Source organism: Macaca nemestrina, chromosome 7 (assembly GCF_043159975.1).
Source record: "Macaca nemestrina isolate mMacNem1 chromosome 7, mMacNem.hap1, whole genome shotgun sequence".
Lineage (NCBI taxonomy): Eukaryota > Metazoa > Chordata > Mammalia > Primates > Cercopithecidae > Macaca > Macaca nemestrina.
The window spans coordinates 127,795,814-127,811,412 of record NC_092131.1 but is presented as its reverse complement, the minus strand read 5'-3'; the positions used below and the strand labels follow the sequence as shown (position 1 = coordinate 127,811,412).

At 48.3% G+C, this 15,599-nt stretch overlaps 1 protein-coding gene across 1 annotated transcript; it reads left to right on the top strand.

The window, feature by feature from the left end:
• The first annotated feature begins 9 nt into the window (after positions 1 to 9).
• LOC105463772 (TBC1 domain family member 21) lies at positions 10 to 15,248 on the top strand. The gene is made up of 11 exons (XM_011711062.2): positions 10 to 236; positions 7,604 to 7,711; positions 7,848 to 7,951; positions 10,323 to 10,417; positions 10,953 to 11,063; positions 11,175 to 11,275; positions 12,267 to 12,363; positions 12,703 to 12,803; positions 13,812 to 13,928; positions 14,621 to 14,704; positions 15,103 to 15,248. The coding sequence occupies exons 1-11, from the start codon at positions 177 to 179 to the stop codon at positions 15,133 to 15,135; spliced, it is 1,011 nt and encodes a 336-aa protein (XP_011709364.1). The 5' UTR covers positions 10 to 176; the 3' UTR covers positions 15,136 to 15,248.
• Positions 15,249 to 15,599: the final 351 nt, after the last annotated feature.

The following is a 15,599-nucleotide window of genomic DNA, read 5'->3' as shown; positions in this document are numbered from 1 at the left end:
GCCTTGTGACACACCGCTGGCCGGCCCTGTTCCAGTGTGGGAGGTCAGGAGCAGCCAGTTCCTCCTGGGAATGCAACCCATCTCCGAAAAGGAAGATCACATTCCTCTGCTGATTAAGCATCACTAGGGCTCCAAGTGAGTTCTGATCAGAGGCTGTTTGGAAGACAGCAGAGGCCATGACCACCCTCTCTCCTGAAAACAGCCTCTCTGCCAGACAGTCAGCCTCCTTCATCCTGGTGCGTGTTCTTCGTCAGTTCTGAGTGCCTCCCTCCCCAGCCTCTGGTTGACACTGGGACCATTTTCCCCTGCTGGGTGGGAAAAGCTAGAACCCTGAGCTAACATAGAAGGTGGAGCAAGGGCGGTTGTACCTTACTCTTACCATCAGCCCAAGAACAGGACTGAGATATCAAAGCACCCTTTCACCTTCTTTCCAAGCCAGCAAAACCTTCTCCCCAAATGTGCTATTCTAACTTTATTGAGTTGTGTAGGTTTGCAAGCACGTCCCTGAAGATGCTGACAGATTTTCATCAGCGCTTTTTGCCAACAATTTTGGTATACGGCCACCAGGTGGCAGTAACGCTTTTGTTAGTAGCTAGTTCTAAACCCAGTTTACAAGTTACAGCTATTTGTTAGAAGTCGGCTTCAGTCATAAAAATTTTCCACACAGTATTTTTTCAAAATCATAACTAATTACAATAACTTTAGCCAATCTCAGGTCTCATTAATCATAGTGATTAAGAGAGTGATACATAAAAATGCAAAATGGACACCCCGTCCCTGAATTTTAAATGTTATTGCTTTATTGCAAATTATCACCAGGCCTTGCTTTAAATTTTCTTTACATCTTTCTCATTTCTCTGAGCTTAGAGAAGGCTAATAAAATAAACTGTCACATAGCATTTATTATATACGATGACTGTTCTAAATGCTTTATTTATAGTCATTCATTCTCATCACAACTTTATGAGGTGAATAATGCTGTTGTCTTCTTTTTATAAATGAGAAAATGGAGCCACCGAGACTTTGTCACTTGCCCACAGTCACACAGCTTGTAAGTGGCTTAACTTGTATTTAGACCCAGACAGGTGGGGTGCAAAAATCAATATTCTCAACGTGTAGCACCCAAACCTGCAGCATTAGCACCAACTGGGAACTTGTAAGAATGCAGACTCTTGGGCCCCAGATCTTCTGAACAAGAAACTTGAGACGAAGCCCAGAGATCTGTGTTTTTCGTAACTCATCCCTCCAGGGGACTCTGATGCACAATTAGCTTTGTGAACCACTGTTTAAAACCATTTTCTTCATCACTGTGCTGTACTGATGGTACACCCTCCACACCTGGTGTGGTAATAACTGCTGAAGTGGGGACCCCCTGTTATGGTTGGGAGTGTATCTTGTCCTCAGGTGAACTGGAGTAGAAAAGAGAACCTTGTCTGGGCGCAGTGGCTCACCCCTGTAATCCCAGCACTTTGGGAGGCCAAAACGGGTGGATCACCTGAGGTCATGAGTTCAAGATCAGCCTGGCCAATGTGGTGAAACCCTATCTCTACTAAAAAATACAAAAAATTAGCCAAGCATGGTAGTGAGCCCTGTAATCCCAGTTACTTAAGAGACTGAGGCAGGAGAATCTCTTGAACCAAGGAGGTGGGGGTTGCGGTGAGCTGAGATTGTGCCACTACACTCCAGCCTGGGTGACGGAGCGAGACGCCATCAAAAAAAAGAAGAAGAAGAAGAAAGAAAGAAGAAAGAAGAAAGAAGGAAGAAGGAAGGAAAGAAGGAAGGAAGGAAGGAAGAAAGGAAGGAAGGAAGGAAGGAAGAGAGGGAGGGAGGGAGGGAGGGAGGGAGGGAGGGAGGGAGGGAGGGAGGGAGGGAGGGAAGGAACCTTAAGCAAAGTCAATGACCTTCCCTGGGCTTTATTGGAGGCTCTGTGGCTATGAGCATTCAGAGAAACTTGGCATCAAAATCCTCATAAAAAGTTTTTCTTGTCCTTCAAAGGCTTTCTTATTTTACTGAAAATAAGGGAGAAAAGCCCTAACCCAATGATGCAGTGGCGAGAGGAGATTTATGCCTGAAGCCAAGGCCTCTAGCGCAGGAAACTTTTAGAGGGGCTGAGCCACTTAGGGCTTCCACTTCTGATCCCCTTCCCCAGGGGAAGAATGGCCAAGGCTTCCTCAGATTTGCTGATGTAGAGCTTTAACCTGCCTAGACACACCCTGAAGGTGAGAGATTTCCACAGCTGCTCTATCTAGCACTATGCTTCCCAGGAGACTAGGAAAGGCACCATTGCAGAGCTGGAGGTAGCCAGCCCCTCGCAAACTGCATACTTCCCCTCCTGGATTACCAGCTCATTATATCCAGTGTATGGGAAAGTGTGTTAATAGGTTGGTTGAGCAAAGAACAGAGGAACATGGGAAGATGAAGGTTAATTTGACAAGCCACTGTGCTGACAATCTCCATCACGTTAAAGGAGCCTAGATACACATTTCTCTGATTTCTAGCATAGGCAGGTAGGTAGTGTGCATGTAGACAGGGGGCTTCTAAGTGACATTTCCCCCTTGGCCTTCTACGGGTCAACAGCCTTCTTGTTCTGGTCCTTGGCTTAATAGCAAGTGTCTTAGATAGTCTTTTGGGTGGCCTATAGTTTGCTGAGGTTTGGAGAGATACAGGGAACTGGTGGGTGTAGACAAATGAAGTTTCCTAGAAGGAAGAAGCAGTGACGTTTTATAAACAAATTCAACCATGGCAAAGTAGGCAGATGGCCAATTGTTGCAGGTAGAGGTTTAGAGATGCAAAGTCTCTGAATACTCAACAGATGTCTTCTTGTGATGTTTCTAACTATTTCTGCCTTGTTGTGTTGATGCTGTATGTTTTGTTATGGTGTGCTGTGCATATTACTTTAATTTCAATATTACCTCTCCATTGTGTTTGACATTTTTTCATACCTTTGTTCGTCGTTTATTTTTTAATCATTGTAGGACATTTGATTTTAAGGTATTTCTTTTGTTCACAGCTTACGTAAGATACATATTTTTTATTTGAGTGGAAAATCCTTGCCTTTTAATTCCTTCCCACTGCCCCTCCCACCCCCAGCATGGCATTAGGGTTAGGCCTCTGACTCTTGCATCAAACAGCTTTGGGTTCAAACTTCAGCTCTGATACTTTCTGTGTGGCCTCAGATATGCTAATTAACCCTCCTATGGCTTCAGTTCCCTGATCTGTAAAACAGTTCAAGAACTATACCACCTCATAGATACTTGTGAAGATTAAATGGGTTGATATATATAAAGTGCTTAGAACAGTGTCTGGCACATCATCAATTGCTTTTTAATGTTTACAGCTAATAAGAGAATGTAATGCATTTGTTTTCATAATTAATTTATTTGGATTTCTATCATTTTTATGCTTTATGCTTTTATTAATTCCTTATTGTTTCCTGTATTGCTTGCTTTTATTTTTTAAAGTGAGTTAGAGGGAAGATGTCCTGTTCCTTTAAATTCCTAATGTTTAAAGTCAAAAATAAAGCAATTTCTTTTGACTCCATCCTAATATCTAATAAAGAAATGAAATCTGTAGTTAAAAACTTTCCCACAAAGAAAAGTTTAGCCCAGATGACTTCGCTGGTTCTACCAAATATTTTAAAAAGAAATGATACCAATTCTATAAAAACACTTCCAGAAAACTAAAAAAAAAAAAAAAAAAACACATCCCTACTCATTCTGTGAGGCCAACATTACCCTGATACCAAAATTAGAGATATTACAAGAAAAGAAACTCACAGGCAAATGATTCTTGTGAACATGGATGCAAAAATTCTAAATAAAATTTTAGCAAATAGAATCCAACAATGTATAAAAAGCATAGCACATCATCACCAAGTGGGGCTCATCCCAGGAATGCAAGGCTTATTTACCATTCAAAATTATTCAGTGTAATTTACCATCCTAACAAACTCAAAAACGAAAAGCCATATGACCATTTCAATAGATACAGAACACTATTTGACAAAATCCAACATCCATTCCTAATTTAAAACTCTCAGTATGCTAGAACGGGAAGGGACTGTCTTCAACCTGATAAAAGGCATCTGTAGGAAGCCTAGAGTTCACATTATACTGAATTGTGAAAGCCTGAATGCCGCTCCTCTAAGATTAGGAACAAAGCAAGAATGTCTTCTCTCATCACTTTTATTCAACGTTGCACTTGAGTTCTAGCCAGTGAGGTAAAACAAGAAAACATAAATAAAAGGCATCCATACTTGAAAGGAAGAAGTTAAACTGCCTTTATTCACAGATGAACATGCTCATCTATGTCAGAGGTGACAAATTTTTTCTGCAACGGTCACAATAGAATTTTTGGCTTTGTGTCCATGCAAATCTCTGTTGCAGCTACTCAACTCTGCCATCATAGCATGAATGCAGCCACAGACGAAAATGAATGAGTGGGTGTGGCTGTGGCCTAATCAAACTTTATTTAGAAAAACAGATTGGAGGCCACATTTGACCCATGGATCACAATTTGCTGACCCCTGGTCTATGTCATAAATCCCATGGAATCCACAAGAAAACCACTAGGACTAATAAGTGAGTTTTACTAGGTTGCAGGAATACAAGATCGATATATAAAAGTACATTGTATTTCTATTAGAAATTTTAATTTTAAAATGATGCTTTTTATAGTAGCATGTGAAATATAAAATACTTACGGATAAATTTGACAAAATATATGAATGACGTAGACACTGAAAACTACAAGACACTGCCGAGAGAAATTTTAAAAGACCTACATAAACGGAGAAATATACTGTGTTCATGGGTCAGAGGACTCAATAGTGTCATCAGTTCTCCCAAACTGGCTTACAGATTCAATGCAGTCTCCACCAGAATCACAGCTGCCTTTATTATAGAAATGGACAAATTGACTAAAATCCTTATGGAAATGCATTTCTAAAGTTAAAGCATTTCCTTTTATAGTTAAGGATCCCGGGACACAGCCCAGCTTTGCCTGTTCCCTTCTGCTTCCTGCCACATTGCATGCTGAGTGTTGCAGTTTCTGAATGAGTGTAGGTTGGGAGAACATGATGACAGTCAGAGGGGCAGAAAGCTCGGTCTGATGAGTGGCAGTGTCTATGCAGGTGCGGAACACATCAGGGCAGACGCTGCTTCCCAGGGTTAGGCCCACACCGAGATTTGTAACTTCTTGGCCCATATGTCCTATTTGGGTCCAGATGACAGGGCATGCACGAGTTATTAAAGAATGTGTTTCTCAATCCATTTCCATCAAACATACAGTTAGTGGAAATTATCCCGATTTGGGGCCTGTGGGCTCTTATTTTTAGTTAACAAGGCTGCTTTGCCTTCATTTATTTCTGTATTTATTTATTTGAGAAGGAGCCTTGCTCTGTCACCCAGGCTGGAGTATAGTGCCACGATCTTGGCTCCCTGCAACCTCCGCCTCCCAGGTTCAAGTGATTCTTCTGCTTCAGCCTCCCGAGTAGCTGGGATTACAGGCACCCTATCACCACACCTGGCTAATTTTTGTATTTTTTTTTAGTAGATACGGAGTTTTATCATGTTGGCCAGACTGGTCTCGAACTCCTGACCTCAAGTGATCTGCCCGCTTGGGCCTTCCAAAGTGCTGGGATTACAGGCGTGAGCCACCATGCCCGGCCTGTTTTACCTTCTAATACTTTACTACTCATGTGGTTTGTGGACCAGCAGCATCACCTGTTACTCAGGAGCTTGTTAGAAATACATCATCTTGGGGCCCACCCCAAACCCTCTGAATCAGAACCTGAACCTGCAGAAGATACTTAAGTGATTTGTATGCAAATTTAATTTTGAGTCACATATTCAGATGTATACTAATGGGAAGTTGGGAGTGTGTATATTTACCTGTCTCCTCAGCTTTGTCCATCAGCACATCTTTATGTCTGCGATGTGGCATTTCAAGATAGTCTTCTCTCCAGTAGAAGGGAATACCCCAGGAAGAAAGGAATCTTCTCTTATTCCAACAGGAACCCTCACTCCTAGTTGTTTTGTTGTCGTTGTTGTTGTTATTGTTATTATTATTAGAGACATTATTATTATTATGTGCTCTGTTGCCCAGTTTGGAGTGCAGTGGTATGATCTCAGCTCACTGTAACCTCTGCCTATCGGGTTCACTTAATTCTCCTGCCTCAGCCTCCCGAGGAGCTAGGATTACAGGCATGCACCACCATGCCTGGCTAGTTTTTGTATTTTTAGTAGAGACAGGGTTTCACCATGTTGCCCAGGCTGGTCTTGAACTGACCTCAAGTGATCCACCTGCCTTGGCCTCCCAAAGTGCTGGGATTATATGCATGAGCCACTGCACCTGACCCTAGTTATTGTTTTATAAGCATTTTGAATTACTTTGCATACAGTGCACTCACCTCTCTCCAGCACATACACACACACACACGTCCACATACACATAGCACACAGATATATACAACACACACACACATACACACACACTCCCTTATCAAAAGCAGAAATCATCCCTCATAATGAACCATTTTACATTTCCAGGAAAGGTAAAGTGGAGCTCATAACTGTGTCTAATTAATGCTTATTTTATATTTTCCTATGATCAAAGCAGTATACATTATTATAGAAAATTTTAAAAATACAAGAAAGGCCAGGTGCGGTGGCTAATGCCTGTAATCCCAGCACTTCGGGAGGCTGAGGTAGGTGGATTACCTGAGGCCAAGAGATCAAGACCATCCTGGCCAACATGGTGAAACACCCTTTCTACTAAAAATACAAAAATTAGTTGGGTGTGGTGGCTTGTGCCTGTAATCCCAGCTACTCAGGAAGCTGAGGCAGGAGAATTGCTTGAACCCGGGGGGCGGAGGTTGCAGTGACCCGAGACCACACCGCTGCACTCCAGCCTGGCAACAGAGTGAGACTGTCTCAAAAAAAAAAAAGGAAAAAAAAGGAAAAAAAAAAAAAAAAACAAGAAAAGGGATAAAAAGTACTTATTTCCTATCACTCAAAGATAATCACTGCTGTTTTTAGTTGTGGGGGGGACTTTTTTTGTATTTTTTCAGTCTTTTTCTAACAACTTTATAGTAGTCAATGCATTATATATTAGAGTTTATGCAGGGTGTTATTATAATATATAACAGACACAATACATAGAGAGGTATTACTATGAGTGCCATAGTTGTACTACAGAGTATAGCACATAGAGAAAATGCTAGATACACAATTCTGTATTCTGCTTTTTTCTGTTAACATTTGTATTTTTTCAGATTATTATTCATTCCTTGTAAACAACATTTATATGCCTCAAAATATTCCATTGAGCACATAAACCACAGTTGACTTAACTACCCCCTTATTGCAGAACATTTAGAGTGCTTGCATTTTTCATGTTGGTAAGTAATGTGCAATGAAAGTTATATTATGCATACAGGATTTTTTCTGTATATTTTCAGTAATGTCCTCAAGATAGATTTCCAGAAGTAAGTCAGGCTGTGCGCTTTGATTCATATTGCAAAGTCCAGAACGTATTATTTAAAATCACACTTAAAAGCTGAAGGCTCCTAACATAAGGTGGAACTGGTTGCTGCTTTTGCCAGGTGAAGAGAAAACCACCCATTGACAAGACAGAATGGGACAGCTTCTTTGATGAGAACGGCCACTTGGCCAAGTCACGGGACTTCATTTGTGTTAACATCCTGGAAAGGGTGGGTCCCCAAGCTACCCTTGGCCTTGCCCTGGAACTGGGAGCATGGACGGGCAGGGGGCAGGTGTGGTGTTGGATAAGGCCCTTTCGGTAGGCATCGAAGAGCCCATGACCCCTACCTCCCACCCCCACCCCAGGGTCTGCACCCCTTCGTGAGGACTGAAGCCTGGAAGTTCCTCACGGGCTACTTCTCATGGCAGAGTTCCCAGGATGAGCGGCTCACGGTGGACAGCATGAGGAGGTAGAACACTCCAGACCCTGTTGGGACGGGAGGGGGGCCTGCAGGTGGCAAGTGCTGCCTCCCCAGGCTGCAGACTGTCTTCTGCCCCCATGCAGAAGGTTCCTTCTCATTCCGAGAGGAACCCCACGCCTCCTGACCCAGGCACAGCCCACAGGAGGTGCGGCCAGTTCATGCCAGTGCCTTCTCTCCCTGAGCTCCATTTACCAGCCTACCAACTGCCAGGCATGGGCTTGGTCCCAGCCACTCCTCCCACCCCTGGGCCCCCAAGTCCCATCCTTCCCTAGGGTCTATGCATTCTCCCTCTGAAGCAGCCTTTGAACACAGTCTGCCACCCACTTCCCTGGGTGCCACCCCAACTCCACCTCCTCCCTGCCCCCTGTGGCTGAGCTGCCTCCTGGGTCTAGTCTCCCCACTCCCCGCCTGTGTCCAGTGTTTCCTCCCAGTGCCCAGGGGGAAGGTACAAAACCCAGTATGGGCTGCCTGTGTCCTTAGATGAAACACTCCCAGTGGTATAATTGGTAACGTTTCAAATAGCACATCTCTTCCAAAAACTTCCTGATCGTAGCTCCACATCGCCCACTATCCCAGAGCCTGACATTCCAACCACACTGACAGCCTCACTGACTCCTCATTTGCCCACCCCTGCCCCACCCCTGCCCCAGCACGGACCACATTTGCACTCCTCTCTGTCCTTGGTTCACCCTTTCTCCTTCCTCCACAATGGATTTCTATCATTCGCCTATCAAAAGCCCACCCTTCCTTCAAGGCCCATATCCCACAGTGCACCTCCTCCAAGCAGCCCTCCCAGATCTCCCAATGGAGCCAGGGATGAGGCACTTTGGTTCAGTAGACAACACACTAGCTTTGAACTTGAACCGTCTTGGATTTGGAAACTGGGTTCAAATTTCAGCACTCTGATTTACACGCTGGGTGAACTTGCCCAAGAACTTCAGTGCTGAAGTCTCAGCCTCCTCCTTCATAAAATTCGGGTTACAGTTTATTTCACAGAGTGGTTGTGGGGGCTGAATCAGATAATACAGGTAAGGCACCTTGCACAGGGGAGGAATGAGTAGCTTTTATGATTTTGACAGGAATCCTCCCTCCCTCAAACCAGAGGCCCTTGACTTGCACTTCCACGACCCTGGGCACTTGGTGCCACAGTAGTGAGACTGGAGCCTGTGTCTTCCCTCCCAGGTTGAATGCAAATAAGGGCAGAGGCTGCCGCCAGTTTGCCTTTGTCTTGGGCCCTCTCCTGACCTTGCCTGTCCATGGGAGGTCTCCGTACACACTGGCTGAGTCAGACTGACTCCACTGCTGAATATCTTCCCATCAGAGGAATGGACTCCTTTGGATTGTGGCTGCATCACGGTGTAGCCTGAGGTGGACTCACGGGTCTGGGAGCCTGAAGCAGGAGCTAGGCCCAGCCCCAAGGGAGCGTCCAGACAGAATGTGGAAAAGATTCACACGCCGGGGGCAGCCAGAGTGACCGAGGGTGGGACGGGGGTGTGAGGGCCAGGCTGGGGAGCTCAGAGAGGCTCGGGAGCTCTGACAAGAGCCCACCTGTGTTGGTTTCCTGAGGCTGCCTTAGCAAGTACCACATGCTGGGTGACTTCCGACAACAGAAACCTGTCCTCTCACAGTTCTGGAGCTGGGAGCCCAAAATCAAGGTGTTGGCTCCTTCCAAAGGCTCTAGGGTAGAACCCTTCCTTACCTCCCAGCTTCTGGTGGCTCCCAGTGTTCCTCGGCTGGTGTGCCTCACTGCATTCCCTGTCCCCGTGGTCGTGAGGCCTTCTCCTCTCTGTGTGTTATAAGAACACATGTCATTGGATTTGGGGTCCACCTGGAAAGTCTTAAGTTAAGGATCTCATCTGGAAATTCTCAGCTTAATCACATCTACAAAGACTCTTTTCCCCATATGGTTACATTCACAGGTCCTAGGGGTCAGGACATGGATATGTTTTTTTCGAGGCCACCATGCAGCCAGCGATACCAACTAATCATATTCTAATAATGAGGACAAAACACCGCCTCACTCAGCACTTCCAATTCTTAGGCACAGGTGCCAGTATTATGCCCATTCTACAGATGGGGAAACTGAGGCTTAGAGATGGAAAACGATGCCCCCAAGGCTTGCCCCCAGTGGCAGACACCCAGTTATTAAGGTGTAGAGCCAGGATTCAGGTGCAGCGCTTGGAGTACAGAGCCCAGGAGGTTAAACCGTCTCCATTCTGCACTCCAGGTGCATGTTGGAGGACAGTTAGGGTGGCACAGGTTGAGATGAGGGAGAGCATCACAGGTAGCTGCAGCTGCTCGTTCTCCACTTATCAGAAGGGGGAAGCCACCTTGTTCAGCCTCAGTTCTGTTCTCACAGGAAGAACTACAAGGCCTTATGCCAAATGTATGAGAAGATTCAGCCCCTTCTGGAAAACCTGCACCGGAACTTCATAGAGACTCGCAATAACATTGGTGAGCAAAGTGGGGTGGAGAGGGCTGGGCAGAGGGAGGGCTTGAAGCCGACTCTGCCCCCTTCTCAGTCACTTCCAGGGAGGGATGGCTTCAGGATCCTGGGAGTTGCTTTGACTTGTGCCTGGAGTTTTGCCAGCTGAACCTTGGTTAATCTACCTCACCAGTCTCTCCTGTGTGGCCCTAGATGCCCCATACCATGTTTCCCTGGGCGCATGACGTTCCTGCTGCCTGGTCTTCCTCTCTCCTTTCTTTGGCTTTGAATGAGGTTGGATTTGAACTGGACAGAGAGGAAGGGTGGGGGAGGACATTCCTGGCCGAGGGTATGGCCTCATCAAAGGGTTGGAGGTGGGAAGAAACACAGACAGCTCAGGGTGTGGTGAAGAACTGAGCCTGGCAGGGGCTGATGTACCTTTCACAGCTCCCTCTCCCTCCAGGATGTCCTAGGGCCTGCCCATTAGAGTAGGGGAAGAAACTCACCCATAGCCCTGCTGGATGTGATCTGGTGCCACCCACTTGCCCCTTGCTTCCAACCTAGCACGTGACATTCAGAAACTCTACGACAAAGACCCCCTGGGCAACGTCCTCATCGACAAGAAGAGGCTAGAGAAGATCCTGCTCCTGAGTTACGTCTGCAACACGCAGGCAGGTGAGCCTCAGCCTCCCCTTGTCAATGTCCTCCTGGGACCTGGCCCAGCCTAAGCCAAGGGTCCAGGCCCTCCCACCCAGCCCCTCCTCCCCAACCCCCTCTTTGCCACAGAGTACCAGCAGGGCTTCCATGAGATGGTGATGCTCTTCCAGCTGATGGTGGAGCACGACCACGAAACCTTCTGGCTTTTCCAGTTCTTCCTGCAGAAAACGGTGAGGGCAAGGCCTGAGCTCAGGGACGCCCCTCTCCACCCCCTACTACTCCCCAAACAACTTCTTGAGGCTGGGCAGGCATTGGCAGCCCCAGCCATTCCCTCCAACCCCAACCATTCCCTCCAGTCTTCTGGGTCTCAGAGGAGCCTGGGAGGGTGATGCTAAACCCAGTGGTTCAAAGTAGTGGTGGTGGGGAGGCATTGAAGTGGAGAAGGGGAATGGAGCAAAGCTCTGGGTCCACCTCTCAACAAACCTTGAAAGAGCATGAATCCGCCAGGCCCAGGGATGGCGCCCTCTCCTGGCATTTTCTTCCCCAAGCACGGCTCTCCTCCCTCCTCACCTCTCCTTCCTCAATGGCTCCCCATGGCCTCCAGAATAAAATCCAATAACCTTAGCCAGTTATTCAGGGCTGTTCCCTTCACATAACCTGAATTCCAGGCACACCAGGAGACTCAGTAGTTCCCAGGAACTCCCTCACAGTCCAAGTTGAGGGGTTTTGAAGGTGCAGCTCCCTGGAACACCTCCCTGGAAAGCCTTTCCTCGTGATCTGTGAGAGGCTGCCCAGAACCCTCCCTCATGCCTCCCTCCACCCCACCATCCCTGCAAATGTGCGTGCTGCCTTTCCCTTGTCCCAGTCGGCTCTGCCCCAACACTATTGTGTGAGGGAAGAACTGGGCAACTGGGCTCACTAGACTGTGAACTGCAGTTGAGAATCTCTACTACACACACACACACACACACACACACACACACACACACACACTCTACACAGCCACCCAGAGGTGCACAACATATACAGACAAACTTGCATACAGATCACAGTCACACAGATATGTGCACACACACACACACAGACTTGTAGAGACATGGGGGCCCAGCGCACAGATAGACACACAGAGCCTCCAGAAGTGAAGCTGGGGGAAGCAGAGTTGACTCTTACAGTGCCCTGAGGCCGAGGAGGACTCGGTCTGTCTCCCACCATCGTGTGCAGGAACACAGCTGTGTCATCAACATTGGCGTGAGCAAGAACCTAGACATGCTCAGCACCCTGATCACCTTCCTGGACCCCATGTTTGCTGAGCACCTAAGTGAGTGGCTCCCACCTCCTGCCACCTCACCCACCCCCCAGGGTAGGCATGGGAGAGGGGCTGGGACCCAACTGTCGTCCCTAATCATGGGGGGCTGGAGAGCAGCAGAGTCATTTGATTGCCTCTCCAGGCCCTGGGAAGAGGGTTATCTGGATGGGGTTGGAGTCTGGGCAGTTGAAAGTTGACTCTAAACCATCTCCCAGGGCAGCTGGTAAAAGGGTAGCAAGCTTTTTGTATTTCCCAAGTGTTTTGCAGGCTCCATAGTTTGGCCTCATCTGCATGTGTTTGCTGCATCATGTGTGTTTTCCCTGACTACAGCCTCGGCTTCTCTCCCCACAGAAGGGAAGGGTGCGGGAGCTGTGCAGTCCCTCTTCCCCTGGTTCTGCTTCTGCTTCCAGCGTGCCTTCAAGTCCTTCGATGACGTCTGGAGGCTCTGGGAGGTGAGGTGCCCAACTGGGGATCATCAGGCTGGGCTCCACCCCTCGGGCAGAGTGTAAGCTGCAAGTCTTCCTTGCGTCTCCCTTTCCTTCTGGCTTGGATGGAGTTCAGTATCTTGGGGTTTTGTTGGGTCAGCAACCCTGCTCCCATCTTGCTGGAGGAAGCTGGAGCATCACTTTGTCCATATGTTCATTTAACACAAAGGCCTCACTGGCTGTGACTTCTGTGGGCAGTCAACACAGGAGGGCCCTCTGGCCTGTGCGGTGGGAGCCTGGGCCTGCAGCTTCACTTCCCTGCTTCCCTGCCCAGGTGGCCTCCCCACGCTTCCACTTCCCCAGCTGTCCCCCCAGCCCTGGCCTTCCCCTTCCCCAGAGTGCTGCTCCTGTGGAACTCTCTCACAGAAGGTGGGTCTCCAAGGAGACCTGTAGTCCTGTGACCACAATACCCAGAGCCATCAGCAGATGAAACCCCTGAGGAATGCCACGCCCGCCCATCACTGCCCTCCCATGGCCGCTGCTGCCTGCAGAGTCCAGCCCAACCATCCACCTGACATGTAGGGTCCCACAGATCTATTCCCACCTGCCTGTCCCTCCCTCTTGGCTGGCTGGTCTCCATGCCCAAGTCCATGACTACACCCAGGCCTTTGGTGACACCCTTGTGTCATTTAATTCCCATCAACCCTTGCTTGCCAAAACCTCACTCAAATTCGACAGTTTCCTAGTGTCTCCCACCCCTCATTGCCTCCCTCCCCTTCCTCTATCTAATGAATTCCCTGAAGCCTCAATCTCTGAATCCCCCAGGAGACAGCACAATGCCTAGAGTCAGGGGTACCTGTGAGCACATGCCTGAGTGAATGGATGAGTGAGTGAATGAAGGAAGGAAGGAATGAGCAAGTCAGCAGCAAGACCCAGGAATGGCTGACCCCAGGCACGTGGTTGGTGGGTACATCATCCTCAGGGCATCTGCAGTCTCAGGCTACGGGGCCCAGACTGAGACGCCCTGACCCACAGGTTCTGCTGACGGGGAAGCCCTGCAGGAACTTCCAGGTGCTGGTGGCCTACAGCATGCTACAGATGGTGCGGGAGCAGGTGCTGCAGGAAAGCATGGGCGGGGACGACATCCTCCTGGTGAGAGCACCCTCGGGCAAGCCACCAGCCCAGCTCCTGGAGGCCCTGACACCCCACCCCAGCTGCAAGACCGGGGCTCATGGGGTGCTGGGCACCAGTGCCACCTATTCCCCCCAGGCAGGAAGGGCAATGAGAGCTAAGGTACGGATTACTGTGCCAAGGGCTTTTAATAGACTAGCTCATTTAAGTCTCACCACAAGCCTGACACAGAGAGGCTATAACCATCGTCATCACTCGTAGTTAACATATGAGGAAACGGAGGCCTTGAACACTCCCTAACCATTAAGCTCTACCATCTCGCAGTCAACCCCGTGGCCCTGGGATATTCCTGAAGCAGAAGGACCTAGAGTTTTCCATCATTTTTAAAAAGCTACTGAAGTCTTTGTTGGAAGAAACAAATCTTAGGTGGCACCCCAAATATAAACCAAGTCATCCTTCGAAGACCCTAAGACACTTGGTGGAACTCCAGGACTCCCTAGAGCCTAACATGAAAGCTAACATTTACCATTGCCCCCAAACATCAAATTTTAGGCATTGAGCCAAGCAGGCTGGGGAGAGGTCAGGTGGTCCCCAGCAACTGCTGTGAGCAGCATCCTTCTTCCCTGGGTGCTGCAGGCAGCTGCCTGTGCCCAAGAGTGCAGGGAGACATTTGCCCCAGCCCCATCCACAACAGCTCCCATGCTCCCACGCAGGCCTGCAACAAGCTCATTGACCTTGATGCTGATGAGCTGATCTCTGCTGCCTGCGTGGTTTATGCTGAGCTCATCCAGAAGGATGTAAGTTACCCCAGTGATTTGTCCTCCTCCTCCTCCTCCTCCTCCTCCTCCTCCTCCTCCTCCTCCTCCTCCTCCTCCTCCAAGGAGCCTACCCTGATCTCCCAAACACAGCCCATGGCAGGCACATTCAACTTCAAAGACACAGACTGTGCCGCGTTCTCTACCACCAACCCACGCATGTTGCTCCTCATGGTCTTCTTTCTGTTTGCACATGTAGCTCCTTCCTCCCTGAGCAGGCTGTGCTACTTGACAGCATGGCCTTCATCCCCCCCACATTCCGTGTCCATCCCAGTGGGTCTGGGTACCTAGGGCCTCAGGAGAATGTCACTGCTTAGAAGAACTGAAGAATGAAAGTGACAGACCAATGTCTGTGCACCTCCCACCTGCCTCCTCCCTAGGTTCCTCAGACATTAAAGGATTTCTTCCTCTGAGGACACCAAAGCCCACAGTGGACCGATGCCCTCGATGGGCAGGATGAAGGTCAGGGGCACTGGAGTGAGGGAGTAGATGAAACAGCTGCAATATAAACAGTCCTCTGGAATAATGGTTTGTGGTGGGCGTTATGTCTTCTTTGACCTTAGGGGCTGGGATGCACGTGAGGGTTGAGACAGGGTCGTAGGATAGGAAGAGAGGCTAGCTGGCTAAGAGACACGTTCTGAGGCTAGGGAGGGTGCTTACTGGAAGAGACTGGGTCAGTGGCTCCTCCTCAGTGGAGGGTTTTCCAAGGCTGCAGTGGATCCACATCTGGAAACAAATGGTTAGAGTAGAACCAACTCTGAAAGATTTCCAGACCCCCGTGGATGACAAAATTGAGCACATTTAATAAAGATTAATTCATCTGGACTCAGGTCCTGAGAGGAAGGCTGGTCCTGGGACTCTGACCCCACCCCCACTG

What these genes read in the sequence shown, in the direction of transcription:
- LOC105463772 (XM_011711062.2), top strand. Translation starts at nt 177, where the DNA reads ATGACCACCCTCTCTCCTGAAAACAGCCTCTCTGCCAGACAGTCAGCC. An exon ending in AGTTCTTCCTGCAGAAAACG is followed by an intron (nt 11,276 to 12,266) that starts GTGAGGGCAAGG and finishes CATCGTGTGCAG; the next exon opens with GAACACAGCTGTGTCATCAA. An exon ending in GCGGGGACGACATCCTCCTG is followed by an intron (nt 13,929 to 14,620) that starts GTGAGAGCACCC and finishes GCTCCCACGCAG; the next exon opens with GCCTGCAACAAGCTCATTGA.